Source organism: Apodemus sylvaticus, chromosome 5 (genome assembly GCF_947179515.1).
Source record: "Apodemus sylvaticus chromosome 5, mApoSyl1.1, whole genome shotgun sequence".
Taxonomy (NCBI): Eukaryota; Metazoa; Chordata; class Mammalia; order Rodentia; family Muridae; genus Apodemus; species Apodemus sylvaticus.
The window spans coordinates 108,201,844-108,226,895 of record NC_067476.1 but is presented as its reverse complement, the minus strand read 5'-3'; the positions used below and the strand labels follow the sequence as shown (position 1 = coordinate 108,226,895).

At 43.0% G+C, this 25,052-nt stretch overlaps 1 protein-coding gene across 1 annotated transcript in view; it reads left to right on the top strand.

Moving 5' to 3' along the window:
- Positions 1-25,052, top strand: part of Fbn1 (fibrillin 1) — a 198,915-nt gene that overhangs the window by 131,586 nt on the left and 42,277 nt on the right. Inside the window, exons 24-40 of the mRNA XM_052183469.1 lie at positions 920-1,045; positions 2,885-3,112; positions 4,683-4,808; positions 4,927-5,055; positions 5,900-6,025; positions 6,113-6,238; positions 7,390-7,512; positions 8,533-8,658; positions 9,955-10,080; positions 16,647-16,769; positions 16,895-17,017; positions 18,397-18,522; positions 20,561-20,683; positions 22,332-22,454; positions 22,763-22,927; positions 24,675-24,743; positions 24,838-24,963. Of these exons, the coding sequence (XP_052039429.1) occupies positions 920-1,045; positions 2,885-3,112; positions 4,683-4,808; positions 4,927-5,055; positions 5,900-6,025; positions 6,113-6,238; positions 7,390-7,512; positions 8,533-8,658; positions 9,955-10,080; positions 16,647-16,769; positions 16,895-17,017; positions 18,397-18,522; positions 20,561-20,683; positions 22,332-22,454; positions 22,763-22,927; positions 24,675-24,743; positions 24,838-24,963 (2,214 nt within the window). The remainder of the gene's footprint in view (positions 1-919; positions 1,046-2,884; positions 3,113-4,682; positions 4,809-4,926; positions 5,056-5,899; positions 6,026-6,112; positions 6,239-7,389; positions 7,513-8,532; positions 8,659-9,954; positions 10,081-16,646; positions 16,770-16,894; positions 17,018-18,396; positions 18,523-20,560; positions 20,684-22,331; positions 22,455-22,762; positions 22,928-24,674; positions 24,744-24,837; positions 24,964-25,052) is intronic.

The following is a 25,052-nucleotide window of genomic DNA, read 5'->3' as shown; positions in this document are numbered from 1 at the left end:
CTTATCTGAGCTTAACAGCACATTTTCGTATATAAATGGCCAAGGAAAAACTCTGAAGAAAAACTCCGAAGAACAAACTGTCCCCCACCCCAAAAAAAGTAGGTTCAACTTCCTTTCTGTTTAGTTTGCTTTCAAGAAAGCATTGAGACTTTTTCTCAATAATCTTGGCTTGGAGAGAGACCTCTTTAAGATAGATGTGTGTGTGTGTGTGTGTGTGTGTGTGTGTGTGTGTCTGTGTGTCTGTGTGTGTCTGTGTGTGTCTGTGTGTGCACAGGCGCGCATGAGCGCTAACTAAGGCTCTCGAGGCTCTCCCCTTTTGGCATTTAGATTGCCTTTCTTTGGATTAATTCAATGATGTCTGTTTTTCCAAATTAAGTGCAGAGAACACATTGCTCCATGAGGCAAACTGGGAAGGACCAGCAGGCTGGGGCGGCACTGGGGGGGTGACAAATGGATAGTCACGCATGTTGACGGTCCCTCACCCAACCAAGCACGTGGGCTCAGACCTCCCTCACTGGCCCACAGAGCCCACAACAGAATCTGGTTTTATACACTCAAGTCCAAGCTTTTCTTTCTTTGATAATTTTTGTCTCTTTCCAGTCATCTTGTCTCCTAACGCTAACTAGAACCCTCAGAACCTATCAGAGCTGTCCCCAAAGCCTTGGTCCCTGTCTCTACAACTCAATACGATTCCCAGAGGCCGGTGGAGAGACTCCTAGCTTTAGTGGACAGACCCACTGCTTTCCATTAAGAGACATCAGAAGTTAATGTGAACGGTCTGGAGGAAAGCTAGTGTTTTGAACTTAGCAGGTTCAGGAAAAGCCCTTTCTTTTGTAACAATGATTGTGAATCTATGAGTGGGGTAAGCCAGGATTAACTTATACAGATTACCAACTTAATGCTTTCCTTTCTTCTTTAGATATCAACGAGTGTGAAGTGTTCCCAGGAGTATGCAAGAATGGCCTGTGTGTCAACTCCAGGGGTTCGTTCAAGTGCGAGTGTCCCAGTGGAATGACTTTGGATGCTACAGGAAGAATCTGCCTTGGTAAAGATGAATAAAGATGCAATTGGACATTTGCGTGTGTGCACACACACATACTCACACACACACACACACACACACACACACACACACACACACACACATCTGCAGGTTCAACTCATCTGTTAGGATCTATGATGGTTTTATGGACAAACTGTCTTCCTAACTCTGCTGAGGAAAGGTTTTCTTCCATGCTAGTCTTTTCATTCTTCAGTTCAGTGCCACCACAGTTGCTATTGCACTGCTGCCCATATGCCCTGGGCTGTAGAATAAATGCTGAGTGGCAGAGGGAAGAATTGCATGTAATGGGGAGCTGTGTCCTATTTCTTTCAGGCTTGTGCTATATCTGATAGGAAATCCCCATTGATGTCAGGAGCAGAAATCCTCCTGGGAAAGGGAGTGGAGTAGGGGGTGCAGCTAGGAAACACGGATTCCCAGTTGTTTGGGAATCTTTGTGCCAGCTGCTAGAGCCCAGGGGACACGATGCATTCAGTCATCTAGTCATCCTATCCCAGTGACATGGAAGAGGCTTGAAGTCCTCAGAAGGATGCCCCATGATTCTTAGCTGTGATATCTCTCTGACTCCTAGTGTTTTGACCATAAGTGTTTCACCGCTTAGCCTTTGACTCTGTACATGATGTCATGTGTAGTACATATCTGATGCTGAATCAGACTCAAGCATACCCCTGATGAAGACTACTTTATATGCTTAAAAGGCTGTCAATACATCTGAGGAATTTTGATCATTTACAAATGAGAACCAACATTCAGACATAGAATTTTAAAGTGTTTACAATATGGAACAGAAGGGAAATTCAGAGCTCTGAGTCTTTTGTAACTAAGGATATCAACAAATCCAAACCCAAATCTTATTTAGGCAGGACCTTATTTAATGAAGCATTCTTCTGGATTCTCAATTGAAAGATGGAGTTTACTTTAAATTACCTGCCTTAGTCTGTGAAGCTTGGGCATGGGGCTGTTTAAATGCTTCAGAGGACTCTTTTTAAAAAGATACTAGGTAACTTGAACAGTTAAGTAAATAGTCACAGCCACATTGTGAAGGCAAACAGGAAGAAAGACACACTTGAATGATACTTCACAGTTCTTGGGTACACAATCTCATCAGAGCATCCTGACATATCCTGAGAGATGGGCATAACATCATTGGCAGGCATGAAGATTTGGGATCAAGCATAAGGATTTTGCTAAGAAACAGTAAATTGAAGAATAGTCCCAGAATCCAGGTCTTCTGTCCCCTGGCCAGCCAGCCTCCTTCACAGTCGCTGGGAACAGGCAAACTGACACACATACTGAAGTAAAACGTCTTAGAGGGATGGGTGGCTTTTGTTTGCCATTTCCTCTTTTATCTTAAGAAGGGAAGCCCTCTGTCCCAGATTCGTAGTCTGCCTTTCCAGAAACACAGTAAGTCCAAGGCCATCATGTTCGAGCAATAGGTACATTCCAGCAGCAGAGTGAGTTTGCTCATAGACAGGAGATGCCAAGGTATCGTGGAATGCACCCATTGGTGAACATGGCTTTACATGGAGAAGATGCCCACACTCAGCAAACTGGCACTTCTCAGTCATTGGCTGCCTCTGTAGGACTATCAGAACATACCAAAAGTTGGAAGGGAGCCTTTCATAAGGATATTTAAACATGTCTGAGGATGAGGATAAAGTCTTCCTTAGCTGGAATACTTACCACATAATCCTGGCTTTCAACTGGAAGAAAATATAGTCATTGGATATAGCAAATTAGGACATGTTGTATTTTCCCTGACAAAAGTTGGTAGCTTTGAACAGTGAAGGGCAGCACTCCTCAGTCCCCTGCCCTCTCTGACAGACATCCGCCTGGAGACCTGCTTCCTGAAGTACGACGATGAAGAGTGCACCTTGCCCATCGCTGGCCGCCACAGAATGGATGCCTGCTGCTGCTCTGTTGGGGCAGCCTGGGGAACGGAAGAGTGTGAGGAGTGTCCACTGAGAAACAGCCGGGAGTATGAGGAGCTCTGTCCCCGAGGGCCTGGGTTTGCCACAAAAGACATTACAAATGGGAAACCTTTCTTCAAAGGTGTGTATGGTGCTCCCTGTGGTGGCTGCTGCTGCTGTTGCTACTGATGATGATGATGATGATGATGATGATGATGATGATGATGATGATGATGATGCTGTGTGTGGGGGGCACATATGGGGTGTGCTTACTCCTGTGTGTGCACATGAAAGTGAGAGGCTAAAATGTCTTCCTCTACCTTATTTCTTGAGACAGTATCTCTTACTGAGCTTAAAGCTCATTATTTTTGGCCAGTTGGCCAGCAAGTCCCCAAGGTCTTCCTAGCTCCACCCTCTGTCCTCAGCACAGCGGTTACCGGTAGGGTCACAGGGCCATCCCTGGCTTTTTATGTGGATGCTGGGAATTCAAAGTCAGGTCTTTGTGGATGTGCATCAAGTGCTTTCCCCAGCTGAGCTGTTACCCTGGCTCCTGTTCACCAAACATTCTGGTCAAGCAGAGACCAGGCCACTGTCTCTAGTGGAGGATTCAACTGCTCAGGATTTTTTTGTTTGTTTGTTTGTTTTATTTTTCAAGACAGGGTTTCTCTGTGTAGCCCTGGCTGTCCTGGAACTCACTCTGTAGACCAGGCTGACTCAGAAATCCGCCTGCCTCTGCCTCCCAAGTGCTGGGATTAGAGGTGTGTGCCACCATCACCTGGCTTCAACTGCTCAGTTTTGCCTGCTGCCTTTCGCGTCAGGCTTTGGAGATCTGAGACCTCATTCTCACATTCTTCAAGACTGAGTGGAGTCAGAAAAATGGGAACTAAGTGCATAAACACTGCATAATTTTCTTTATACATAAAGCAAGGGTTTTTTTCCTTTGTCTTCTCTCTGTTCCTTTCTTCTCTTTCTCCTCTTATTCTTTTTGTCAGTTGTTATTCAGTGAGACCAGGATCACTGAAGCTGTCCTGTCCAGAGAGGCAGTTTCTAGAAGACCACTTAAATTTCCCATAAGTAAATTCAAAAGAATGTGACCCACAGGCTGTGTGTGTGTGTGTGTGTGTGTGTGTATACAGCCCTTTGTATTCAAGAAGCTCTTTAAATTATATTAGTAACATATAATGTCGAGAAAACAAAAGTAGCATGGATTATTTGTAAACTATTTAAACCTCAAGTAACATATTTAAATTCTCCAAGTCATTTTAAGATGTAACCCAGAAAGCACTAAATAAGGGCCTCATTCTTTTGCCATGATGGCTGTGAGTGGGTAGGTGGCTGGGTGGCTGGGTGAAAGGGTGGCTGGGTGGCTGGGTGGCTGGGTGGCTGGGTGAATACTGCATTTGTCATTGTCCATGTGCTTTGAGTAGCATTTGGAGTTCGGACATTCATTGGCCAATGATGATCACGTGTTTGCCACATGCCAGGAAGTGACCAGCATGCTCCCTTAACAGTGTTCTCTTAAAATGTAGAGGTCAGAATGACTAAGGATGGTTATGAAGTCCTAGCCCTGGATTATCATGCATTTTTGAGATGGATATTGGCAAGACCTGAAATCAAGTCTCTCCAACCTTCTGGGTTTGAATTGTGGGCCCCTGAGGCATCCTAACCATTTGCCCCTTTGCTTTTCTTCATGCATTTTTGTTTTCCTGAAGATATCAATGAGTGTAAGATGATACCCAGCCTCTGTACCCACGGCAAGTGCAGGAACACCATTGGCAGCTTCAAGTGCAGATGTGACAGCGGCTTTGCTCTGGATTCTGAAGAGAGGAACTGCACAGGTCAGCCTGCAGGGGAGGGAAGGGTGGAGTCTTCACATTCTCCCACTTTTTTGTGTTGCTTTACCTTGTAAAGTTGTCCCTGCCCTTATGCCGCTGCCGCCTGCTGTTTTTCATGCAGACATTGATGAGTGCCGCATATCTCCTGACCTCTGTGGCCGGGGCCAGTGTGTGAATACCCCAGGGGACTTTGAATGCAAGTGTGACGAAGGCTATGAAAGCGGCTTCATGATGATGAAGAACTGCATGGGTAAGTTTGTGCTGCTGTCACCAGTGTGGGAAGCAAAGGACTTCAAGAAGCTTGCATCCCTCACAGGCCGTGTCCCAGGCAATTCCTAGTGTCCAGTCTTCTGACCAGTGAGGGCAGTCTGTGGCTGAGGAAGACCCATATAGGAGGGCACTGAGGGGCTAACAATCATGGGTGACTCCATCGGCAAGCTGTGAGACCCTGAAAGATTTCAACTTTCAACACCTGACACAGTTGAATTGGAAACAATTCAGACTTAAGTCATAGCAGGAGCCCCATCTTGGGGTGTCTGCATGATGGGGTGTCTGCATGCCAGTTCTAGAAGACAGTGTTGACTAAGCTACCTTAGGTTGGGTTCCCTGTGAACAGTCTGAGAAGAGATTCCTGCACAGGAGCGGTGGATTTAGGTTTATTTGTTTGGATTTTGATTTGTTTGTACTTTGATTTGCTATGGGTTTTGAAGAAATGTTTTGAGGGATTAACACCTCAGAATGCCATACAGGATAGTACAGAGTCTGGCTGTACTGCCACCATGCTCAGATCCTACAGGGGGCCCTGGAGGTGAGAAGGGCACCAGGAGTTGTCCTTTGTGGAGACAAGATCAGGGTTTTTGATTTCCAAGCCAGTCGATCAGGATTCATTGTGGATTGCTTCTAATGTAGGAAAGTGTTGTGGCCTCTCACTTCCCAAGCTCCTCTAAGTGAGATGGACAGCTGTTCTCCCAGAAGGGAACTGATAAGTCATCAGTAGCCAGGGTTCCCAGCAACTGGAAGTTGGAAAGGGGGACGGCCTGGTAAAGAAGATCAGGGTACCGACATCTTCAACATGGGGTATTTCTGTTTTACAGATATTGATGAATGTCAGAGAGATCCTCTCCTATGCCGAGGAGGCATCTGCCACAACACAGAGGGAAGTTATCGCTGTGAATGTCCTCCTGGTCACCAACTGTCTCCAAACATCTCTGCGTGCATTGGTAAGAGGCTCTTTTAGAACACTTGTGTGAGGTCAGTTGTTTGATTCAGACACTTATATCTCTCTGATGTTCTTTGTTTCTAAACAGACATCAACGAGTGTGAACTGAGCGCAAACCTCTGTCCCAATGGGCGTTGTGTGAACCTCATAGGGAAGTACCAGTGTGCCTGCAACCCGGGTTATCACCCCACTCATGATAGGCTTTTCTGTGTTGGTAAGTTCCGACCTTCTTTTTATTTCACTGTACATTTTATTTCATCTCTTTGTAAAAGCAATGCATTCTGAGTTCCATCTTCATTGCTAGATACCTTTGCTTAATCTTTCTTGTGAGTATGATTCTCCTAGCAGTCCACAATATTTGCACCTCACTTCCCTCTTCAAAGAAGCAGATGAATGAAAGATTCATAATCTGATGTATGCTCTTTGAGAATGAACATAACATATGCATGCCAAAGCAAAGCAGTCAGTGATGATTAACCCTGGGATGAACTAAGTGTAGCAAGTGCCGTGGAAAATGCAGGAAGTCATGAGGTGAGGTCTCTGCCTGGCTTAGTAGAGATTATTTAAAAATTTCAAAGAGTGATCATTGACAAGAGAACACAGAATGTTCCTATCTTACCCTGAAATAGAGGCCACGTTTGGCATTCCCTAAGTATGGGTTTTTGCAGGACAAGAATTTTGCTTTGTGGTTGGTCCTCTGTAGGTTTAGTTTCTCCCCTGAAGAGTGACACAGGAGGCCCTGTGGCTTTATCATGCCCAAAGTCCAAGTGAGATTGTGTAAATGCTGCCAGTTTGGGCCTGACTTGGGGTGTACACCATGTGGAACAGCCAAGTGTTAGACGGTTTCCACCCACAACCATAAATCAGCCCAAATTCTTTTGAAATCTAGCCAAGGTCAACTCAAAACTTCAATTCAGGTTCTTACAAAGGAGCAGAACCTCAACCCATCAAGCCTTAATTCATGTTTATAATTGACTCAATGACCAAGAAGATTGCCCCAAGTGTAAACACAAAATAAGGTGTCTCTGTCAGTTTTTATGTGCTATACTGGAACACCCGACACTGGCTAATTTATAATGATAGAAATTCGTTGCCTCACAGCTCTGGAGGCTGGGAAGCAATGGCAAAGTGCTGGCATTGGGAATGGGCCTTTTTGCTGCACCAAAATATGCAGGAAGCAAGACAGAAAGAAAGAATGGCCAAATTCACCCGCTTACAGTGTCACTAGTGTTACCCATCAAGGTGTGGTCCTCATAGCTTAATAACCTCCTCAAAGCACCACCCATTAATGCTTGTGTGGCGCTAATTAAATGTCAACAACAGTTTGGAAGAGGACAAATTTTACCATTGTTCTCGCTTTCGTAGACATTGATGAATGCAGCATAATGAACGGTGGCTGTGAGACCTTCTGCACGAACTCGGACGGGAGCTACGAATGCAGCTGTCAGCCCGGCTTCGCGCTGATGCCAGACCAGCGATCGTGCACAGGTGAGCAGCTTGACCCTCTGCGTGCCTCTCTTCCAGTGACAGTTCCCCAAGGAGAGTGCTCAGAGGCCTTGGGCTTAAGTCCTTGTCTATTGCATATTTTAACTGTGTGTCTTCAAGCAAGACATTTAGCACCAGATGTTCATTTACAAAATGTAGTTAAGATGGTGGGAAAGAGGAATAAAGTTTAGTATAGCACTTGTGTAATAATTGGACTAGAAAGCATTTTCTTGGTTAAACAGAATTTTGGAGAGTTACATCATGAACCTAATTTGGTGCCATTCTGAGTGTGTTTTCTGCAGCAGCCCCATGACCTGAGGATTTGTGAACTTGCAAAACCTCAGCCTCTATCCAGGATACTGAGTTGAAAAGTACTGGGTCATCTTGGTGATCCATGTGTTTGGATAGATGCTGAAGTTTGAGATCCACTTTCCTAATTATACTCCTATCTGACTACCTTATGTTGGATGAGTCAGGCAGCCAACAAGAGGTAAAAAGTAGAATGCATGACTAAGACTTTGATTTTGGCTCTGGTTGTGAAAAGAATTTGAACCTAGGAAACACATTGATCTTATTTGGCCTTTAATCCCCCCCCCCACCCAAGACACATACACACACACACACACACACACACACACACACACACCCTACCTCTGTGTAATTTGACTACCCAAATAATGGTTGAGAGTAGCCATTTATAACTGGACAATGATAAAATGTGATTCATAATCATTTTGAATTGTGAATTCATATGTTTGAATTCATACCAATAGTCTTTCAGACCAGTGTTGTGTCCTTGGACCACACACTGAGAATTTTGAGATTGGCTGCCTCCTCTGTCCCTATGCTAACCTGATAGGGTAATCTATACAAAGCTTCATTTGGATTTGGGGTTAGGAGATGCTCGTGTTATACAAGTGAGCTGAATTGTATTACATTGGGTCAGTTCATTCTTCCTTAATGAATAATGGATCCAATATCAGTATCTATATAATGTACATCTGTTGATTTTCTTCTTTTCAGACATTGATGAGTGTGAAGATAACCCCAATATCTGTGATGGTGGCCAGTGCACAAACATACCTGGAGAGTACAGGTGCCTGTGCTATGACGGGTTCATGGCGTCTGAAGACATGAAGACTTGTGTGGGTAAGAAAGAAGGCGGCATTGTCCAACTGCTCAGTCACAATACTGAGAAAGTGATATTCCCTGCTTCCTCTCCTGCCTGATAACATTTTTATTGTAGGCTGACTGTTTTAGAGTTCACCCTGATAAACGCTGGCTATCTCTGTGTTCTAGAAGTATTGTTGAATTTTGATGATGTGGTTTGGTCATCTGGAACCAGGCTGATCCTTTTTACAAGTTGTACTTTTAAGCAGCAGTTAGCTAAGAACTGTTTTTGCTGCATTATTGAGGCAAGACCCTTCTGGAGCCCTGCTCCATTCCCTGTGAAGTATAAGGCTTTCTAGTTTAGCTGTGGGGAAAGGGTGCCTTTGTTAGTCTTCTGTGAATGTGGGGCAGTGCTGCACTGGACAGCGCTTTCCCAGGCCTGGATAGTTTGTTTCTGCACATAAGTAAGCTCACCACTGCTTTGAATATCTGCAGAATCCTTCCTCTCTTGACTTGCCCAGGCCAGTGATGTCACCTAGTTCTTCATGGTGACTTCTTCCTGGGCTTAGAGTTTGCTCTTCAGTAATCTGAGAATAATGTCGAGCCCAATTTATTTTCTTTGTCTTAGGAATCACTGTATTTTTGTTGCCTTGTGTCCAGGGCCCGGAAAAAGTTTCTCTGGCTGTTTCTCACTTTCACCTCTTAATTCCAAGAGGGTCGTTCATTCCCTCTTGGCCAGAAGTAGGAACCTAGGGTGGGTTCTGAGCACATCTATTATGTGAGTGGGTGTTTTGCCTGAATCTATGCCTGTGCACCACATGCATGTCTGGTGCCAGTGGGGGCCAGAAAGGGACATCAAACCACTTAGAACTGAAGTTACAGACAGTTGTGAATGGCCATGCATGTTCTGGGAGTCAACCCATGATCCTCTGAAAGAACCCCCAATGCTCTTAACCACCGATCCTTCCCTTCCTGTTAATTGGAGGCACCACACAGACAGACATCTTATCACAGAGAATGGTGTCTCCTAGAAAAACCATCACACAAACAAGCAAGAGTTAGTGGGTTTACTCACCACCCAAGTAACAGGCACCTTACACGATTAGTCGACCTGAAGACATGCTGGTATGAATGGAGTCCCTTATATATATATATATTTTTTTTTATGAGAGAAAGCATCTAAATATAATATTTTATAATGTCTCCTTTCCAAGATTATTATTTAGCAAGAGTGTCTCACCTTTTCTTAGTTTTTATCATAGTTCTTTTATCTCAGGGAGAAAGTATCCATTACAGCAGAAACTTGGACATGTGAATTGTATCTATATCTTACAGATGTCAATGAATGTGACCTGAATCCGAACATCTGCCTCAGTGGGACCTGTGAAAACACTAAAGGCTCATTCATCTGCCACTGTGATATGGGCTATTCAGGGAAGAAGGGGAAAACGGGCTGCACAGGTACATTTTCTCTTTCATTGTGATCGGAAACATGCCAAGTAGCTAAGAACCCGCCCTAATAATTGTAATTTAACAAGTTTTTAAACTTAGGTTTTTAACTGTATTGTAGCTATTTCATGTGCCATATCCTCACAATTTAGCTTCTATGCCTTTGAAACTTTCTGTGCTTTATTAGAACCAACCTAAATGAAGCCTGTCCTTCTAGCTGAGAAAATAACTATGTGCCATGTTGGGTAAGTTAACACGAGGAATGGTGTATTCTTCATAGGTTAGGAATCATGCTTTCAGATCACATTAGTGACCTTGCTGGTTCCTGAAGATTCATAACCCTTTGTCAGAGCAACCTCTTTTTGCCAACACTTCATTTTGCAACTGAGATTGCTTTTCAAAGTAAACACCCTGGATTTTGCCTGTCTTACCACTCCTCAAGTTAGAGTTCTTTGCATACACTAAAGTTTTAGCCTAAACAAGTCTTTATCCATGTGACTTAGCTAGTTCCATACAGGAATTGAACTATTCACAGTTGTCTTGCTTGTTAGCAATAGCACTTAAGAAACCCTTATGCAATATTTTCAGACTATCATATTAAATACCAAAATGGAAGAAGCCACTCTGTGCCATGACATTTTTTTTATAAGTATTTAGATGTTGTCTTCAAACATGAAATAATGAAATTAAGTACATGTAATGGAAGACAGTAACATTTTACTATAACAACTTATATTATAGATACAGATTGTGGCATATAACATAATTTAAAACATCATGGTGACCTTGAATTAGGTAACTTTAAAAACATTTAACAAGTAATGGGCTAGGCTTGAATTCTAAAAGCTGCTTGGCAAGTTCCTGTGACAAACATTAAAATTATCATATTGGCAGTTTGATAATGTATGGATGCTCCTCTTAATTGTATAAGTGTATTTCAAGAAGGCACATATATATATGTATATGTATACATATATATATATCAGTTATAAAGCAACTGTGTTAATTGTCAGACTTAACATGGCAGTAATGTTATTGCCCAAGCCATTGAAAGAGGCATAATATTGAAATTATTTTATTCTCCCTTGTTGCTTATCACAGAAATCCTGGCTAGGGGTCCCTTCTGGTAAATGGGAGCTCATCCACCTAGATGCTAAGGTACAAATGAGTCTCAGGTTCAATATTTATTATCAGCTTCCAGTGTCAGTATAAGGCCTGCTAAGGGATTGTGGTCTGGCAACATGAAGAGGCAGGTAGACTAACTCTGCTGCATTGTAATGATACAAGGAAAACAACGACACTCACTGAAGTTCACACAGAGGACCTTGGTGATCATGAAGAAACAGAGTGGGAGAGCCTTCATTGGCTGCAGGGAAAGAGTCTGTAGAGCTCCATTTTCCAAAGTCCATTGAACGGGTGAACATGCAGAGGATGGTTATTTTAGGTCTTTCACCATGATGACAGGTCCTGTCCCTGCTATAGTTGTATTATTACAGGAAAAGAGATATGATGTTTGGGCGCTTACTGCTATTTCAGATAACATGCCTAGAGGCAACGTGAAGTCTGCTGAGACCTCTAGATAACTGTTTGCCACATGTGCATGAAAACCCATTTTTAAAGGGAAGTTTTTTTTTTTTTATAATTGAATCTGCAGAATTGCAAAGACTGGGGGGACAGGACAAACTCACCGTGGCCTGGATGAGTCAGGGCCAGTGTCACAGCACAGAAGTCACCTTTCAGTGAGCACAGTGAACACAAGTGTACCCAGAGAAACACCGGGGTTTTTGTTGTTGTGTTTTCTTTTCAGAAGGGCCAACACCTCCCTATTTTTTCAACTGCAATCTAAAATGGCTTTTCAGTCTGACAATATCCATCAAGTACTGTTGGAATAGGCCCTGAATTTTGTGACCAATATCACAGTAGAATAGTTTATGATATTCATGTCTGAAAGAGAAGTCTCCTCGATTTTGTTCTGGGTTCCCTCCCATGGTCTGTGATCATGAACAAATCAGAGTCATCTGACTTTAACCAGACAACCCCCTCGAGAGGAGGGGCTGCATTAGGATGAGAAGATCCCCTGGGAAAAATCCTGTTAGTAGCAGCCAAAGGTATCACACTGGACCGGAAATGACTTCCACAGACAGGAACTGGCAAGCCTCACACACTTGAAAACACATTTTTAAAAATCAGCCAAAATGTCTTTTTAGTTCCCCATAACTAGGTCTCTTTCAGGCTGGTTTCAAGTTGGTATTACTCATAGCTTCGAGCACTGTCAGGTCACCTTGGTGATGGTCCCGCTAAGGACAAGTGTTTATAATGTCCCAGACAACTAGTGTAAACTGATATAGTTAACTTGCCTAATTGGATAATCAAGATACACCACAAATAACAGCAAAAAACAATGTTGCAACTGCATCATAGTACACACACCTTCACACACACACTCATATGCTCACACACTCATACATGCACATACTTTGCATACATGCACACACACATACACACTACACATTCACACACATACACACACCACATACACACACACAGACACACATACATACTCCCATGCATGCATACATACATACACACATACCACATACATGCACACACCCTGCTTATTTGGATAGATTTTTAAAATGAGTACCCTGGGAAGCAATTATTAAGAACACATATGCTGTTTCCTAAGGAGTGACTTTGTTTCATGAGAACTAAAATCACCCTCTGGGCTCCGTTACAGCTCCGTCTAAATATTTCAGCTCCCTTGTCATTACTGATTGTTTCCATTTTAACAAATAAACATGTTTTCTTCTCCCAATCACATCAGCAGTGTTAAGAATCCACCCACTGACTCACATTCCCGGCCCACACAGATGCTAAGCAGTTCATTTTTTTCTTCTCAAGCTTTGTCCAAATTGTGCACACTGCTGAAGGGAATGGTTGATTTAATGGAGAGAGAATGTGTGTTTGCTTGGACCTAGGAGGCAGATCCTCTGTCTTTGGCTTAAGTGGGTGGGGTCACAGCTTTCCTGTGACCTCTGCTGCTCATTCTAAGTCTGTAACGGGAAGAAGATAAAGTCATTTCAGGGTGCCACCCAAGTGGGTCTTCACTTTCACGAGCTAATTTTTAGAACCTACCTGGCATCGTATGCTCACTTAACCAGTGGATAAAATCAGAATTGTTGAAACAGCAAGATTTCCTTTCACATGAGAACTGTTTCTGGCGGGCCTCAGAGTTCTACTCTTCCGCACCACAGCCCGTCAGTTCCTCCTGCTTTTCTTATCACCACTAAATTTCCTCCGCTGGCTGTCAGCCTGTGGAAACTCCATGGGTGTTCTCTCCGGTTAATAGTCTTGGCTCAAATTTTGACCTAAATTAAGAAATCCAAGTAGCACTTGCATTTAAGCTGTCATGCCCTCTTCCTCGGCCCCTAATTCTAGAGATTCCCTATGTGCCAGCACCACGGGCTCAGGATCCACGGGACGGATGCTCTCTGGGGGCAGAAAGACAGGCGTTTGTAGGTAGCATGCTCTCTGTATGGTGGATGTGGAGGCTATGGAGGTTCTAAATGCATCTCGTGCCTGTGTGACAGATGTGTGGGCATAGGCAAAGTCCCGCCATGGAGTCTGTAGGCCGCTCACCCTTACCCTTCAGGGGGGCTCTGTCCGGAGGACCTGTGTGAGCCTTTGTGACAAGGACCCATAGGGTTAAGGATGTTGCAGTGTCAGCCTTTGTGACAAGGACCCACGGGGTTAAGGAGGTTGCAATGTGAGCCTGAATCTGAATTTCTTTGCTTTGCTTGGCTTCCACTTATTCTGAAAAATTAGTTTTCTGTCTGGAGCAAACTTGTGGAGAAAAGAGAACATTTGTCCAGAAAGAGACATTCTTGGCAGACTTGGGCCGATTCCTCCATGCTATTGAAGAGCGGTTCAGTGCGGTGCTTTTGTTTGCTTGTTTTCCTTATGGCTGTTTCCCCTCCACTTGCCCAAGTCTGCCATGGAACCAGTTAATTAGTAAGAGTCGGTGTGTGTCTGAGTGTATGTGTGTGTGTGTCTGTGTGTGTCTGTGTGTCTGTATGTGCATGCACATGCATGTGTACATCCATACTCACGCTGACTCTGTTAACTCAAGAATGTGTTTGCACCATATGACCTGCTCTCTTTTTCGTCTACTTCTTACACACTAAAAACATAAGCTAGTTAATATCATGTGTCATATCCACAACATGAGACTTGAATATGACCCTTGAATCACTGTTTCCAGGTATCCCAAAGCTCACAACACACAGCTTCTTGAAAATAGAATTTCTTTCACCTTGAAAGCATGGCAAAATTTAAAAATATTTTCTTAGATTATAATTTTATATTAAATTTTAGTAATAGTGATTAAAGGAGATTCCTCTATCAAAAGAAGTGCCCTTTTTTAAAAATGCAAGATTAAGGGAAAAGAGAAAAGCATATGAAAATAGTATTAACTTTGACCATTATACAACTAGACAAAGGAGATAATTAGGGGTTGAACATAATCCAAGGACATGATTTACATGTTCTAAGCTATGGCCATATCCATTTTTATACAGTGAATATGTGCTAAGAGGAAGAGAAGATTAGAAAGGACAGTATTGCAGATTAATAGCCTCTGATTCACTATGAAATTATACTTAGGAAAAGAGGTTTGTGGATGCTTCTCTGAGTCTCATCAACATTTAAGTCTTTAAAATAAAGTTCAAAATAAAACTGAAGCTAATAAACTAATGATCTTAGTTACACATCCGTGTCCCAAGGGAGGTGTCAGTAGCCATGGAAATCAAGTCCAGGGTAAACCTAGCTTTGCCTCTTGCTTGCTATGGGGTCTAATCTGTCTGCCTTCTCTGAAAATTTAAAAATCCCAAGACGGATTTCTGATTCTTTCCACTTAAAGTCTGTCTTAGTTCTGTATCCATTACTTTTCTTGTGGGGATGGAACACCTGATAGAAACAACTCAGGAGGAAGAGGATTTGTTTTGCCTTGTGACTTCAAGGGACATTCTATCATAATGGGGAGGGACAACGGCCGAGCAGCCCTACCTGTGGCAGTGGTTTGTAGGATGTCATGTCTTCAGTGGCCAGGAAGCAGGTGTCATCCTCAAGCCTGGCTTGAGTGCTCACACCTGCTACCTATGCCATGGTACCAAAGCCTTTCAACCTTCCCAAACAGCGCACAGCTGGGGAGCCAGGGCTTCCGCACGGCAGCCTGGGTGGGACATTCCACGCTCAGGGCCAAGCAGCTCTGGAGTAGCTGGAGTAGCTCCTTCTTTCCACCAAAAATTATTTGCCAAATATTATGAAAAACAAAAGAAGGAAATTAAAACAGAACAATTTACCTAAACAACCTGCTATGATCCTTAAAAATAATTCTTTCCTATGTATTTTCATGTCACGATTGTCAGTGGCATCACAAAAGAACTGGATAAGAGAAACCTGTCATCGTTGTGTTTTGTGCTTGCCCCTAAGACTGCTCTAGGCTTAAGATGGAACATTTGGAAGCCGCTTGTTTCTTTACACTTACAAGTCATCTCACTAAACTTCACAAGTGAGCAACACCTGGTTTCTTTTTTAAGTCTTCTCTTGAGTGATCCCTGAAAATTCTTGCAACATTTCCTATGCCTGTCTTAGTCTTCTTGACCCAAGTTCTATGTGGAATATTAGTATATGCTTAAAAATCATAGTGTCATACCCATACATATTTGTTTCTAGTAAATAGCAGAGTTAATTATGAAGATAACCTCTTACACATTGAGTTAGTTTGAGGAAACCAAAAAGTCACCATAACATTTTTATGTAGTCTATGTTGGGTAAATTTGAAATGAAGTTTCAGAGAATGAAGAATTTTGAGATTGTTTTTGACCTTTTACTAACTTGACCTAATCTGGTATTTCTTAATTCTGATGAACGTTCTTTCTAGGTTGACCTGAGTTTTACATGAAATATGCAAGACCGCAGTGTGCTGCGGACTCTCAGGAAGCTAGAGGGGAGTGACTGACAGTGCTTTAAGCAGCATTTTCTGCATATGATTGACGAGATAATACCTAAATAAGAACCTTATAAAAGTAAAGAATGATGAAACAAAAATACTTTAAATTTAAGAATAAAAATATATCATTCCAGAGTTTTCGGATATGTCAACATACTCATTTGTCTATAAAGATGTGATAAATGTGTATTACCTATAGTTGTCTTAATAAGACATATTACCAATAAAATCATGACCATGAATACTAACCAGAAGGGTGTTGGGCGACTCACTTTGTCAGTTGAAAAGAGGGTCACTTTTCTGAGATGTAACTGGGTGCTCACATTAGAAATACAGAGAAGGATGGTCACTACTAACGGCAAATGCAATGGCCATGTTATTTTGCCTTTGTAAATTAAAAGGCAAAGCTGTTCAGTAGAGAGCTCAGCATCTGTGTGGGTACTAAGTTGTCTGCATTATGCTATGATGAAGATGAGAGAGAATCCACTTTTGAATATTGCTAAGTCACAAAAAAGCCCCCAAAAGCTTTTGTGCAGAACTTTTTCCTAAAGCCTTGGTTATTTTTCAGATATCAATGAATGTGAGATTGGAGCACACAACTGCGGCAGACATGCTGTATGCACAAATACAGCGGGGAGCTTCAAGTGCAGCTGCAGTCCTGGCTGGATTGGAGATGGCATTAAGTGCACAGGTAAACTGGAAACAGAGCGCTCGCTATATTCATGAACTACATGGATCGGAAAGTAAGATGTAACGTTTATATTACTCAGTGTAAATGTCATGATATTGATAACGATGTAAACTTTGTTCTTTAAGATCTGGATGAATGCTCTAATGGAACCCACATGTGCAGCCAACACGCGGACTGTAAAAACACCATGGGGTCATATCGCTGTCTCTGTAAGGATGGCTATACAGGGGATGGCTTCACCTGTACAGGTACGCACTTTGGAAACAACTATGTAACTCTTGTTGGAAATGCACAATATCCCATATCAGACCAACAATTCTTGAAGACTGGGGCATGATGCTCAAGTAACAGAAAATATTACTTATCTGAATTTAGATCCCCATGGAATGAAACATAGGCGGCAAGTTACCAAGGAGACCTCAAAAGCTAGCACAGTGTGTGTGTGCACATACACACACATACATACACACACATGTACATACACACATCTACACATATACATTTGTGTGCACATATCTCAATTCATATAATGGCATCACTTCTAAAGCAGATTATACCACCTTTTATATGTGTTCTCCTTTGTGTGTTCATACCTGTTTCTCACTGGTGCCTTGCCATCTCTATCAAACCCAAGGAGAAGCTTGCTCGAGGCAGATACATGAGGGCAGCAATGCGGTGATCTGTATAAGGAAACAATACAGGCTCTCACCACATCATTAGCATCACTGTATGGCCATAGCAACAGTTCAGAACTGCTCTGTAAGGCTGTCTCTCACTTTATGATAGACTCAGAAAATCATCTTTCCCCTTACCTCTAATTAAACGTCCCAGAATTAGTATAAACTTGCAATGTGAATTTAAAAGTGCATGATTGCATGACTATGTGATTGCATTGTGCATGTGCATGTCCACAAAGACAGTACTTCTTGTGTCAAGGACATTGGCCTTAAAGTAGTATGACTATGTCACCCATACTTTTAAGTCACCCATGTGACTTGGAACATCAACCTAAATTAATTCAATAAATCAACAAGCACTAATTCTGTCTGGAATTACGAAATTAATAGTAAGATGTCAAGTAGGTACAAAACAAGCCGAGGACAACTGAGTAGCTTACTGAAATTCACTGAAAGTTTTATCGTCACTCAAATCATCTCTGTCCAATCCAGGGATGTTTTGTCTTATAATCTTAGAAAAATATTTAAATTACACTCATTAGGCATCAATGCTTGATATTCTTGGAATTTAATGCTTGTGAACTTAGTGCTCCATTTCCTCTGTTGTCCCTTTGAGCTGAGCTGAAGCCTGAGATATGAGTGTGCACTGTGACATGTTCTTTCGGGTCTCCAATATGTCCCCTCGGTGGGGTGGAAAGATCTGTCTGAATAATGAGTTTGACTTAATATTCACATTGCAGCAAAAGAAATTATGTAGCATTCAGAGTCTCTACCCAATACTGCTGCATGTTCAATATTGGCATTCAAAAAAGAAAACCAGTGGGTTTAAATTTATCAAGCAGGAATTATGATGAAGTGCAGTTGGAACTTGGCAGTTAGAGAACATTACAGCACCTGAGGCATTGGAAATCGCTTGACTGCAAAAGCATAGCCTGTGTTTCTGTCTGCAGACCTCGACGAGTGCTCTGAGAACCTGAACCTCTGCGGCAATGGCCAGTGCCTCAACGCCCCTGGCGGGTACCGTTGTGAATGTGACATGGGCTTCGTGCCCAGTGCTGACGGGAAGGCCTGTGAAGGTAAGCATGGGGAAGCTGTGCGACTTGGTTGTTCACACATCTCTGCCTTTTTTCCATTTTAAACCTGAAATGTAGTACCTTGTCTTTACATTTAAGCTGGTCAGTTTAGTTGGCAGAGAGGTATGATGGTATTGTCCACTACAGAGGATCTAGAAACACCAAGAGTCAAGCCTCCAGGAGTGCCTGTGAGGGAGTATCTAGATTAGTTTAACTGAACTGAGAGTCACCCTAACTCTGCATAGCACCATATCATATGCTGGGGTCCTGGATTAGATAAAATAAGAGAAATCAAACTGAACATTAGCATTCACTGCTCTCGGCTTCCCGACTGTGGACATAACATGAAGCTGCCTCATGTTCCCGCCGCAGCCCGGCAGGGCTTTCTGCCATGAACATGCATGATCTAAAATAAACGCTCTTGACTTTGCCACTTTGGGGGGTATTTTTGTCACACCAAGACAAGAAACTAGCATAAGGTTATGATACCTTCAGGCACACCACTTCGGTTTATGCAGAGAAAATCTGGGCTGAGTGATTTGCAGTGTAACACCATAGGACCCAAGAGACAAGAATGACCATGTATAGTTCATCTAGTGCAATTCGGTTTCTCCTACTTCTGGAGGGGCGGGAGGACGAGCTCTCAAAGCACAGACCCCCTGGTGTTCTGTTCGAGGGCTGTCTATAACAACAGAAGCATGGCTGTTCATCTCTGCCAGGCTTTGGTTTCTAGAAGTCAAGGATTCCAGATAATAACAGCAGAGAATTTGCTCTGTGTGTGGAGTAATGTCCTAAATATATCTCAGAACATTCTCTAAATATCCCACACATGTAGACACAGAGCGGGATTTGACATGTCCCTGGAGGAGAATTCCCTGGAATGGCGCCACTTGCTTTGGTTTCTCAGCTTCAAGTTCTGTCTTTCTGGGAAGTTTTGGTGAGACAGGAAGAGTCCTAGGAACCTGTTGACTCAGGATGGATGCAGTTAGGGAAAGAAAGATTCTTCTCTTTACTCACGCTTGTCAAATCTGAGAACATTGTCTTCATTGAAAGTAATTGGAGATTACAGCGAGCTGAGATGATTTCAGGAGAAATAAACAAATGATAAGGACTGACAGAAGTTTAGGCAAGGCCCCCGATTCATGCATTAGCCAATAGCTGTTCCTTATTAAGTGGGTATGAGCTCAGCCTCGCTCTTGAGCTGTGCCGGACATACTCATTTCTGTGTCTTCCTCATTTATGGATCCCTTGGGGTTGTTTATCCTGTTCATGTTGAAAATGCAGCACGGATACATACATAACTGCTGAGGCATTGCTCATGAGCCTGATGCTGTGTTTGCTTCTGTACCCCTAAACTTAGGGGAAGCAGGTTCTGTGACCGTCATGGGGCAAATGTTGCTTGTCTTAAAACACACAGGAAGGTTTTGTTTGTTTGTTTGTTCTTCATATAAATTATCACTGACAGAGTGGTCACGCCTAGTTAAAGCAGTCTCCAGTCTGAAAATGTGTCTATTCATCACACAAACAGAACACTTTGCCGAAGTAGTGGGAGAGGCCTAGAAAAGGCATCTGCAGGATGGAGGTCTCCTGTGGACCTCAGTAAGCACGCAATGTAGAACCAGGACAGAAGAGTAGAGTGAACTTTAAGCCTGCTCCCAAAAGATCTTAACATTTTAGCTCTCCACCAAAACTGGAGAATATATAGATAAGAACAACACCTACCTTGTTCTTTTTGTCTCTTGATTACAACAGTAAGGTAGACCTATATTAAATACCACAGAGAAGATTGGTGGCTGTCTAGAAAATGTTCAGCCTTATGGCTTAGCATGTGATGGACCCCAGGAAACAGAGCCTGTCACTAGTAAGCCTGTCACTAGTAAAGACAAATCCCCTGAATGTCTAGGAAATTGCCTACATGATGTCAGGCAGACCGAATTTTCTTAATGCTAATATCCATTGCCTACTTTATTGGGTGGCCTATTCAGTGGAAATTTTTTTTATAAAAGAAAAATCCACCTCTTTTTTTAAACCTTCCTCCAAGATATCGATGAGTGCTCCCTTCCAAACATCTGTGTCTTTGGAACGTGCCACAACCTCCCGGGCCTCTTCCGTTGCGAGTGTGAGATTGGCTACGAACTGGACCGAAGTGGTGGGAACTGCACAGGTAAGGTATCACGTATGTTAAGATGGACTCCCAGGTATCCCCAGGGATGCTGTTGCTCAGGTATCACCAGGATCACACAGCTACAGAGGAAAACAAAGGAAGCATCCCTTTGTAAGGCATTAAGAGTCAACAGTACATTTCTCAGGCCTGGAACTGATGAGGGGTGAGTATACAAAGGCAGGGGACATGTCTGTATGTTTGGACTTGAGCTTGTGGCTGCAGAGAGAAGTGTCTGGGGCTCTCTGGCCATCTGGCTTCCTTCCAGTTTCTTCCCTCCTTAAATACATCCTCAGAGCCTCCTTTCAAAGGCCATGCCTTGGGACCTCCCGTTTGCGCCTTGCACTTCCAATGCAGCACCCACACCTTTCCAGCCACGCTCGGGTTCTGACCTGAGTATCAGAGCGTCTGATCCATGGGGGCTGCCCATGCATGTGTTTTGCAGGTGGCAGTGGTGGGGGGGGAGGTACATGTAGATGGTTAGGTGTCTGTGCAAATGCATGTGGAGGCCAAGAGTCGGGTTTCCAGTGTCTTCCTCTACTGCCAGACACTTGGTGTCTCGTTGAACCTAGAACTCACCGATTGTCTGGGCTGGCTGGCGCGAGTTCTGAGACCTTCCTGTTTGTTCTTCCTCCTCCTCAGGATTATATGGGTGCAGACGATTTCAAGTTTTGTTCTCGTGTTAGCAAACACTTTGCCCACTGACTCACCTTCTTACTTCCATTTAATACATGAGTCATTTTTTTTTGTAGAGAAAAGGACTCCCAGGAAACACAAGAAAAAAATTTTAGAAAAATTATTGCTCCTACCAGACTGCCACATAGCTTTCTTTAGCACCAAGAAAAGGCTGACAGTTGTGGCAGGTTTCTCTCTTAAGCCACCCTCCTACTCAAGATACAGAGAAAGTAGGTCTCCCGCTGGAGGATATTAGCATTTTCAGGCCACAGGAAGCACCCCAGGACAAGCATCCTGGTTCCCCAGGCTGTCTGCTCCAACGCCATCTATCTAGTTTGGGGTATTTCTTAAGCATTAAAAATAGAGAAGAGGGTTGTACAGGGTTAGAATTTGTCAAAAAAAATCCATGTCCGAAATCTCTGGACTGTTGTACATAGTTTTGGAATCGATGCCAAGGGGGAAGTAGATGTTCAGCACAGCGTCTGGGCAGGGAGGGACTCTGTATGAGCTTGAAGAAACACACTAAGCCTCCAACATGTGTGTGCAGAAAAGACAGCAGAGATCACCTGCTCCCAAGCATTCTGTGGGACACCTTGCTCTAATTTGACAAAAATAATACACCACACACATTAAATGTGCTGTTCTTATAAAACCTGAAATTTTGGTTGACCAGTATCAAAACAATGTCTTGCCATTAGTTAACCTGGACTGGAATATTTTTCTTAGCTTCAAAGTTACATTCTATTCTGATGACAAATTCAAAGGGTAAATGTGTTCAGAGGGTAGGGGTTGGATCAACAGCAGGGACATAGTTTCCTGCTGGGGAGGTGCCTTTCAGACGTGGGAGGTCGCATCACAGGGCATAATCAAGGAATGGATTAGTTCTTGTCAGGAGCCCTGGACTAGGTGCTACTCCCATTGGTGATGTCAGTCCACACAGGATGATGGGTAACTCTGCCCATTTGTTTGGCTATAGATGTTAATGAGTGTCTGGATCCAACCACCTGCATCAGTGGGAACTGTGTCAACACTCCGGGTAGTTACACATGTGACTGTCCTCCAGATTTTGAGCTGAATCCAACACGAGTCGGCTGTGTCGGTAAGGTCCTTAAAACTTTTCCCAGACACCTACTGTTTATTATTTTAAAACCATCACTGAATATTCCATTTCATATGTTTTCAAAAGTAATAGCATAAAAGTGTAAATATTGCTCCAACACATTGTATGCTTTGAGCTTTCTTTTCTGAAGGAAAATGACCGATATATATTCTTGGGCACTTTCAGCTTCTTAGGAAAATTTAAATTAAAATTTTTAAATACTTTTAGAAATGAGTTTGACTCTTAACCCCTCTTATCCCTCTAAAAGGAAGAATTTTCCAGACACTTTTTTTATTTGTATATGATAGATACTCGCTCTGGAAACTGCTATCTGGATATCCGGCCCCGTGGAGACAATGGAGATACAGCCTGCAGCAATGAAATCGGAGTTGGTGTTTCTAAAGCTTCCTGCTGTTGTTCGCTGGGTAAAGCTTGGGGAACCCCATGTGAGCTGTGTCCTCCTGTGAACACATGTAAGTGCACAGCCTCCATGTTACTACTACAACTACAACTCCTACTATGTGCAGCTACTGTCCGTCTCAGGCCAGGTCTCTCTAGAGCCATAAAGGAGAAGCCACTAATGTCCTTATGACACTAGTCTTAGAATGTCTTTGGAGAGAAAAAGCAGATTAGTCCCATCAGTCCAGTATGTGGCAATCCAAAAAACTCGCTGGCTTGCCCTAAAAGCTTATATAGGGCAAGAAGTGTCTCCTGTCCTAGTAAGAAGTTAGAATTACTTTAATATTTCCAGGGCTAGGTTTTCAAATATATGTGAATGGAAGCTTCAGAATTCAACTTGAAGGATGAAAAGATTACACCTCCTTTAAAGGAGAGCTTCTGTCTTGTACACTTTGATTTCAACCAGGAGTGGCCTATCTGGCCGAAGTCAGAGCCTGCTGCTTTTAGGGCATATTGGGATGAATGTTGGTTCATTTCTTGAAGAATGGTCATTTATTTACTTCTCAAAATATTGATCAAATAGGTTGAGAGTAGGAAGCTGGTGTTCTGCCCTCTGGGAATGCACATCTGTTAGGTAGGATGGGACATAAATATAAGAGCTCTAATCCAGCATAGGCCTCACCTCAACCGCACAGGAGGAAGAGGAGGCACAAAGTCACGTTTGACAGAAAACACACACCAGGTTCAAGCTGGGACTCTTCGAGTTGTGGCTGTGTGACCTTGGCCAGACAAGTGTCTTAAAATATTTCACCCAGCACAACCTGGCTGGCACAACTGTCTCTTTCCTCTTCAGAGAGAGAGGGTTTAGTTACAGTGGTTCAAAAGTGGGTGCTGACCACTTTGTGAACTTTTGAGCTATGCATTGAAGAAGAACATGGTATAAGTAAGGAGATCCTCTAAGAAGAAGCAGAAGAAAAGCAAGGAGAAAAGCAGTGCCATCGATAGCAAGAGGGCAAGCCCAGATTAGGATTTGGAAATTTGAAATTCAGCTTTGTAGAATAATAATGATTAGCAAAAAGTCACCAGCTCAAATTAGAATGGAAATTTGAACATATCTGAATCCACATAGTTTTATAAAGCCAGGGCAAGGGCCAGGCACAGGATGACTTGGATAATTATGAAAGAGCAAGTGTCATGTTCTTCAGGATGATATTATGGGCTGTGTCACTTTATTCCCATTCTGAGGCATGACACTGGAAGAAATAACTATGTAAATCCTATGGCTTGATGGAGAAGTTATAAGATGCTGGAAAAAATTAGATTGGGGGGAATCAAAATTTTAGTATGTGTGACACAGAGGAGTAGGAGAGCTATATAGACATCAAGAATGGCAGAAGGGTGAAAACAGGATCAAAGAAGCTCCTGCACTCTGGAAAGGGTTTTTAGAGACAAGCTGATGGTCATTATTAGGGGAGGTGGGGACACCCAGGAAAGAATACTAAATACAACCAAAATGGAGTGAAGTTGGCAGGAAACAAAAATGGAGAGGAACTCTTTCTTAAAAGGCAGTGATAGATAATAGAGAATAAAATATCTCAGAAGATCACATGCCCAGAGTATCTGTGGGTTCCCAAGCCTTATGTTTGGGGAATGGTCCATGCATGCTGGGATAGATGTTCGCTTGCTTTAAATGGGTAAATAAGAGCTGAAGACTCTGGAAGGTTAACATGTTCAGTCCTATGTGTCAGCATTTCTCCTGAAGATATTATTTTAGAAGTTCTAGATTCAGAGGGACTCACATGGAACTTCTTGTTTCAATAGCTGAGTATAAAATTCTTTGCCCTGGAGGAGAAGGTTTTCGTCCAAATCCCATCACTGTAATATTGGAAGGTAAGGGTTTCTCCTTTGCCTTAGCACAAGCACCTTTTGGATGCTCTCAGTTTCACTCAAGTCCTGAAGGTATGTGTTGTTTCCATTCTTACAGACATCGATGAGTGCCAGGAGCTCCCGGGGCTGTGCCAAGGGGGGAAGTGCATCAACACCTTTGGCAGCTTCCAGTGTCGCTGTCCAACTGGTTACTACCTGAATGAAGACACACGAGTGTGTGATGGTAAGAGGCTGCATGCAAGATATGTTACCTCAAATGCTGAGGAATGAGCAGCCCCCAAACCAGGATACAGTCACCCACTGAGCTCAACA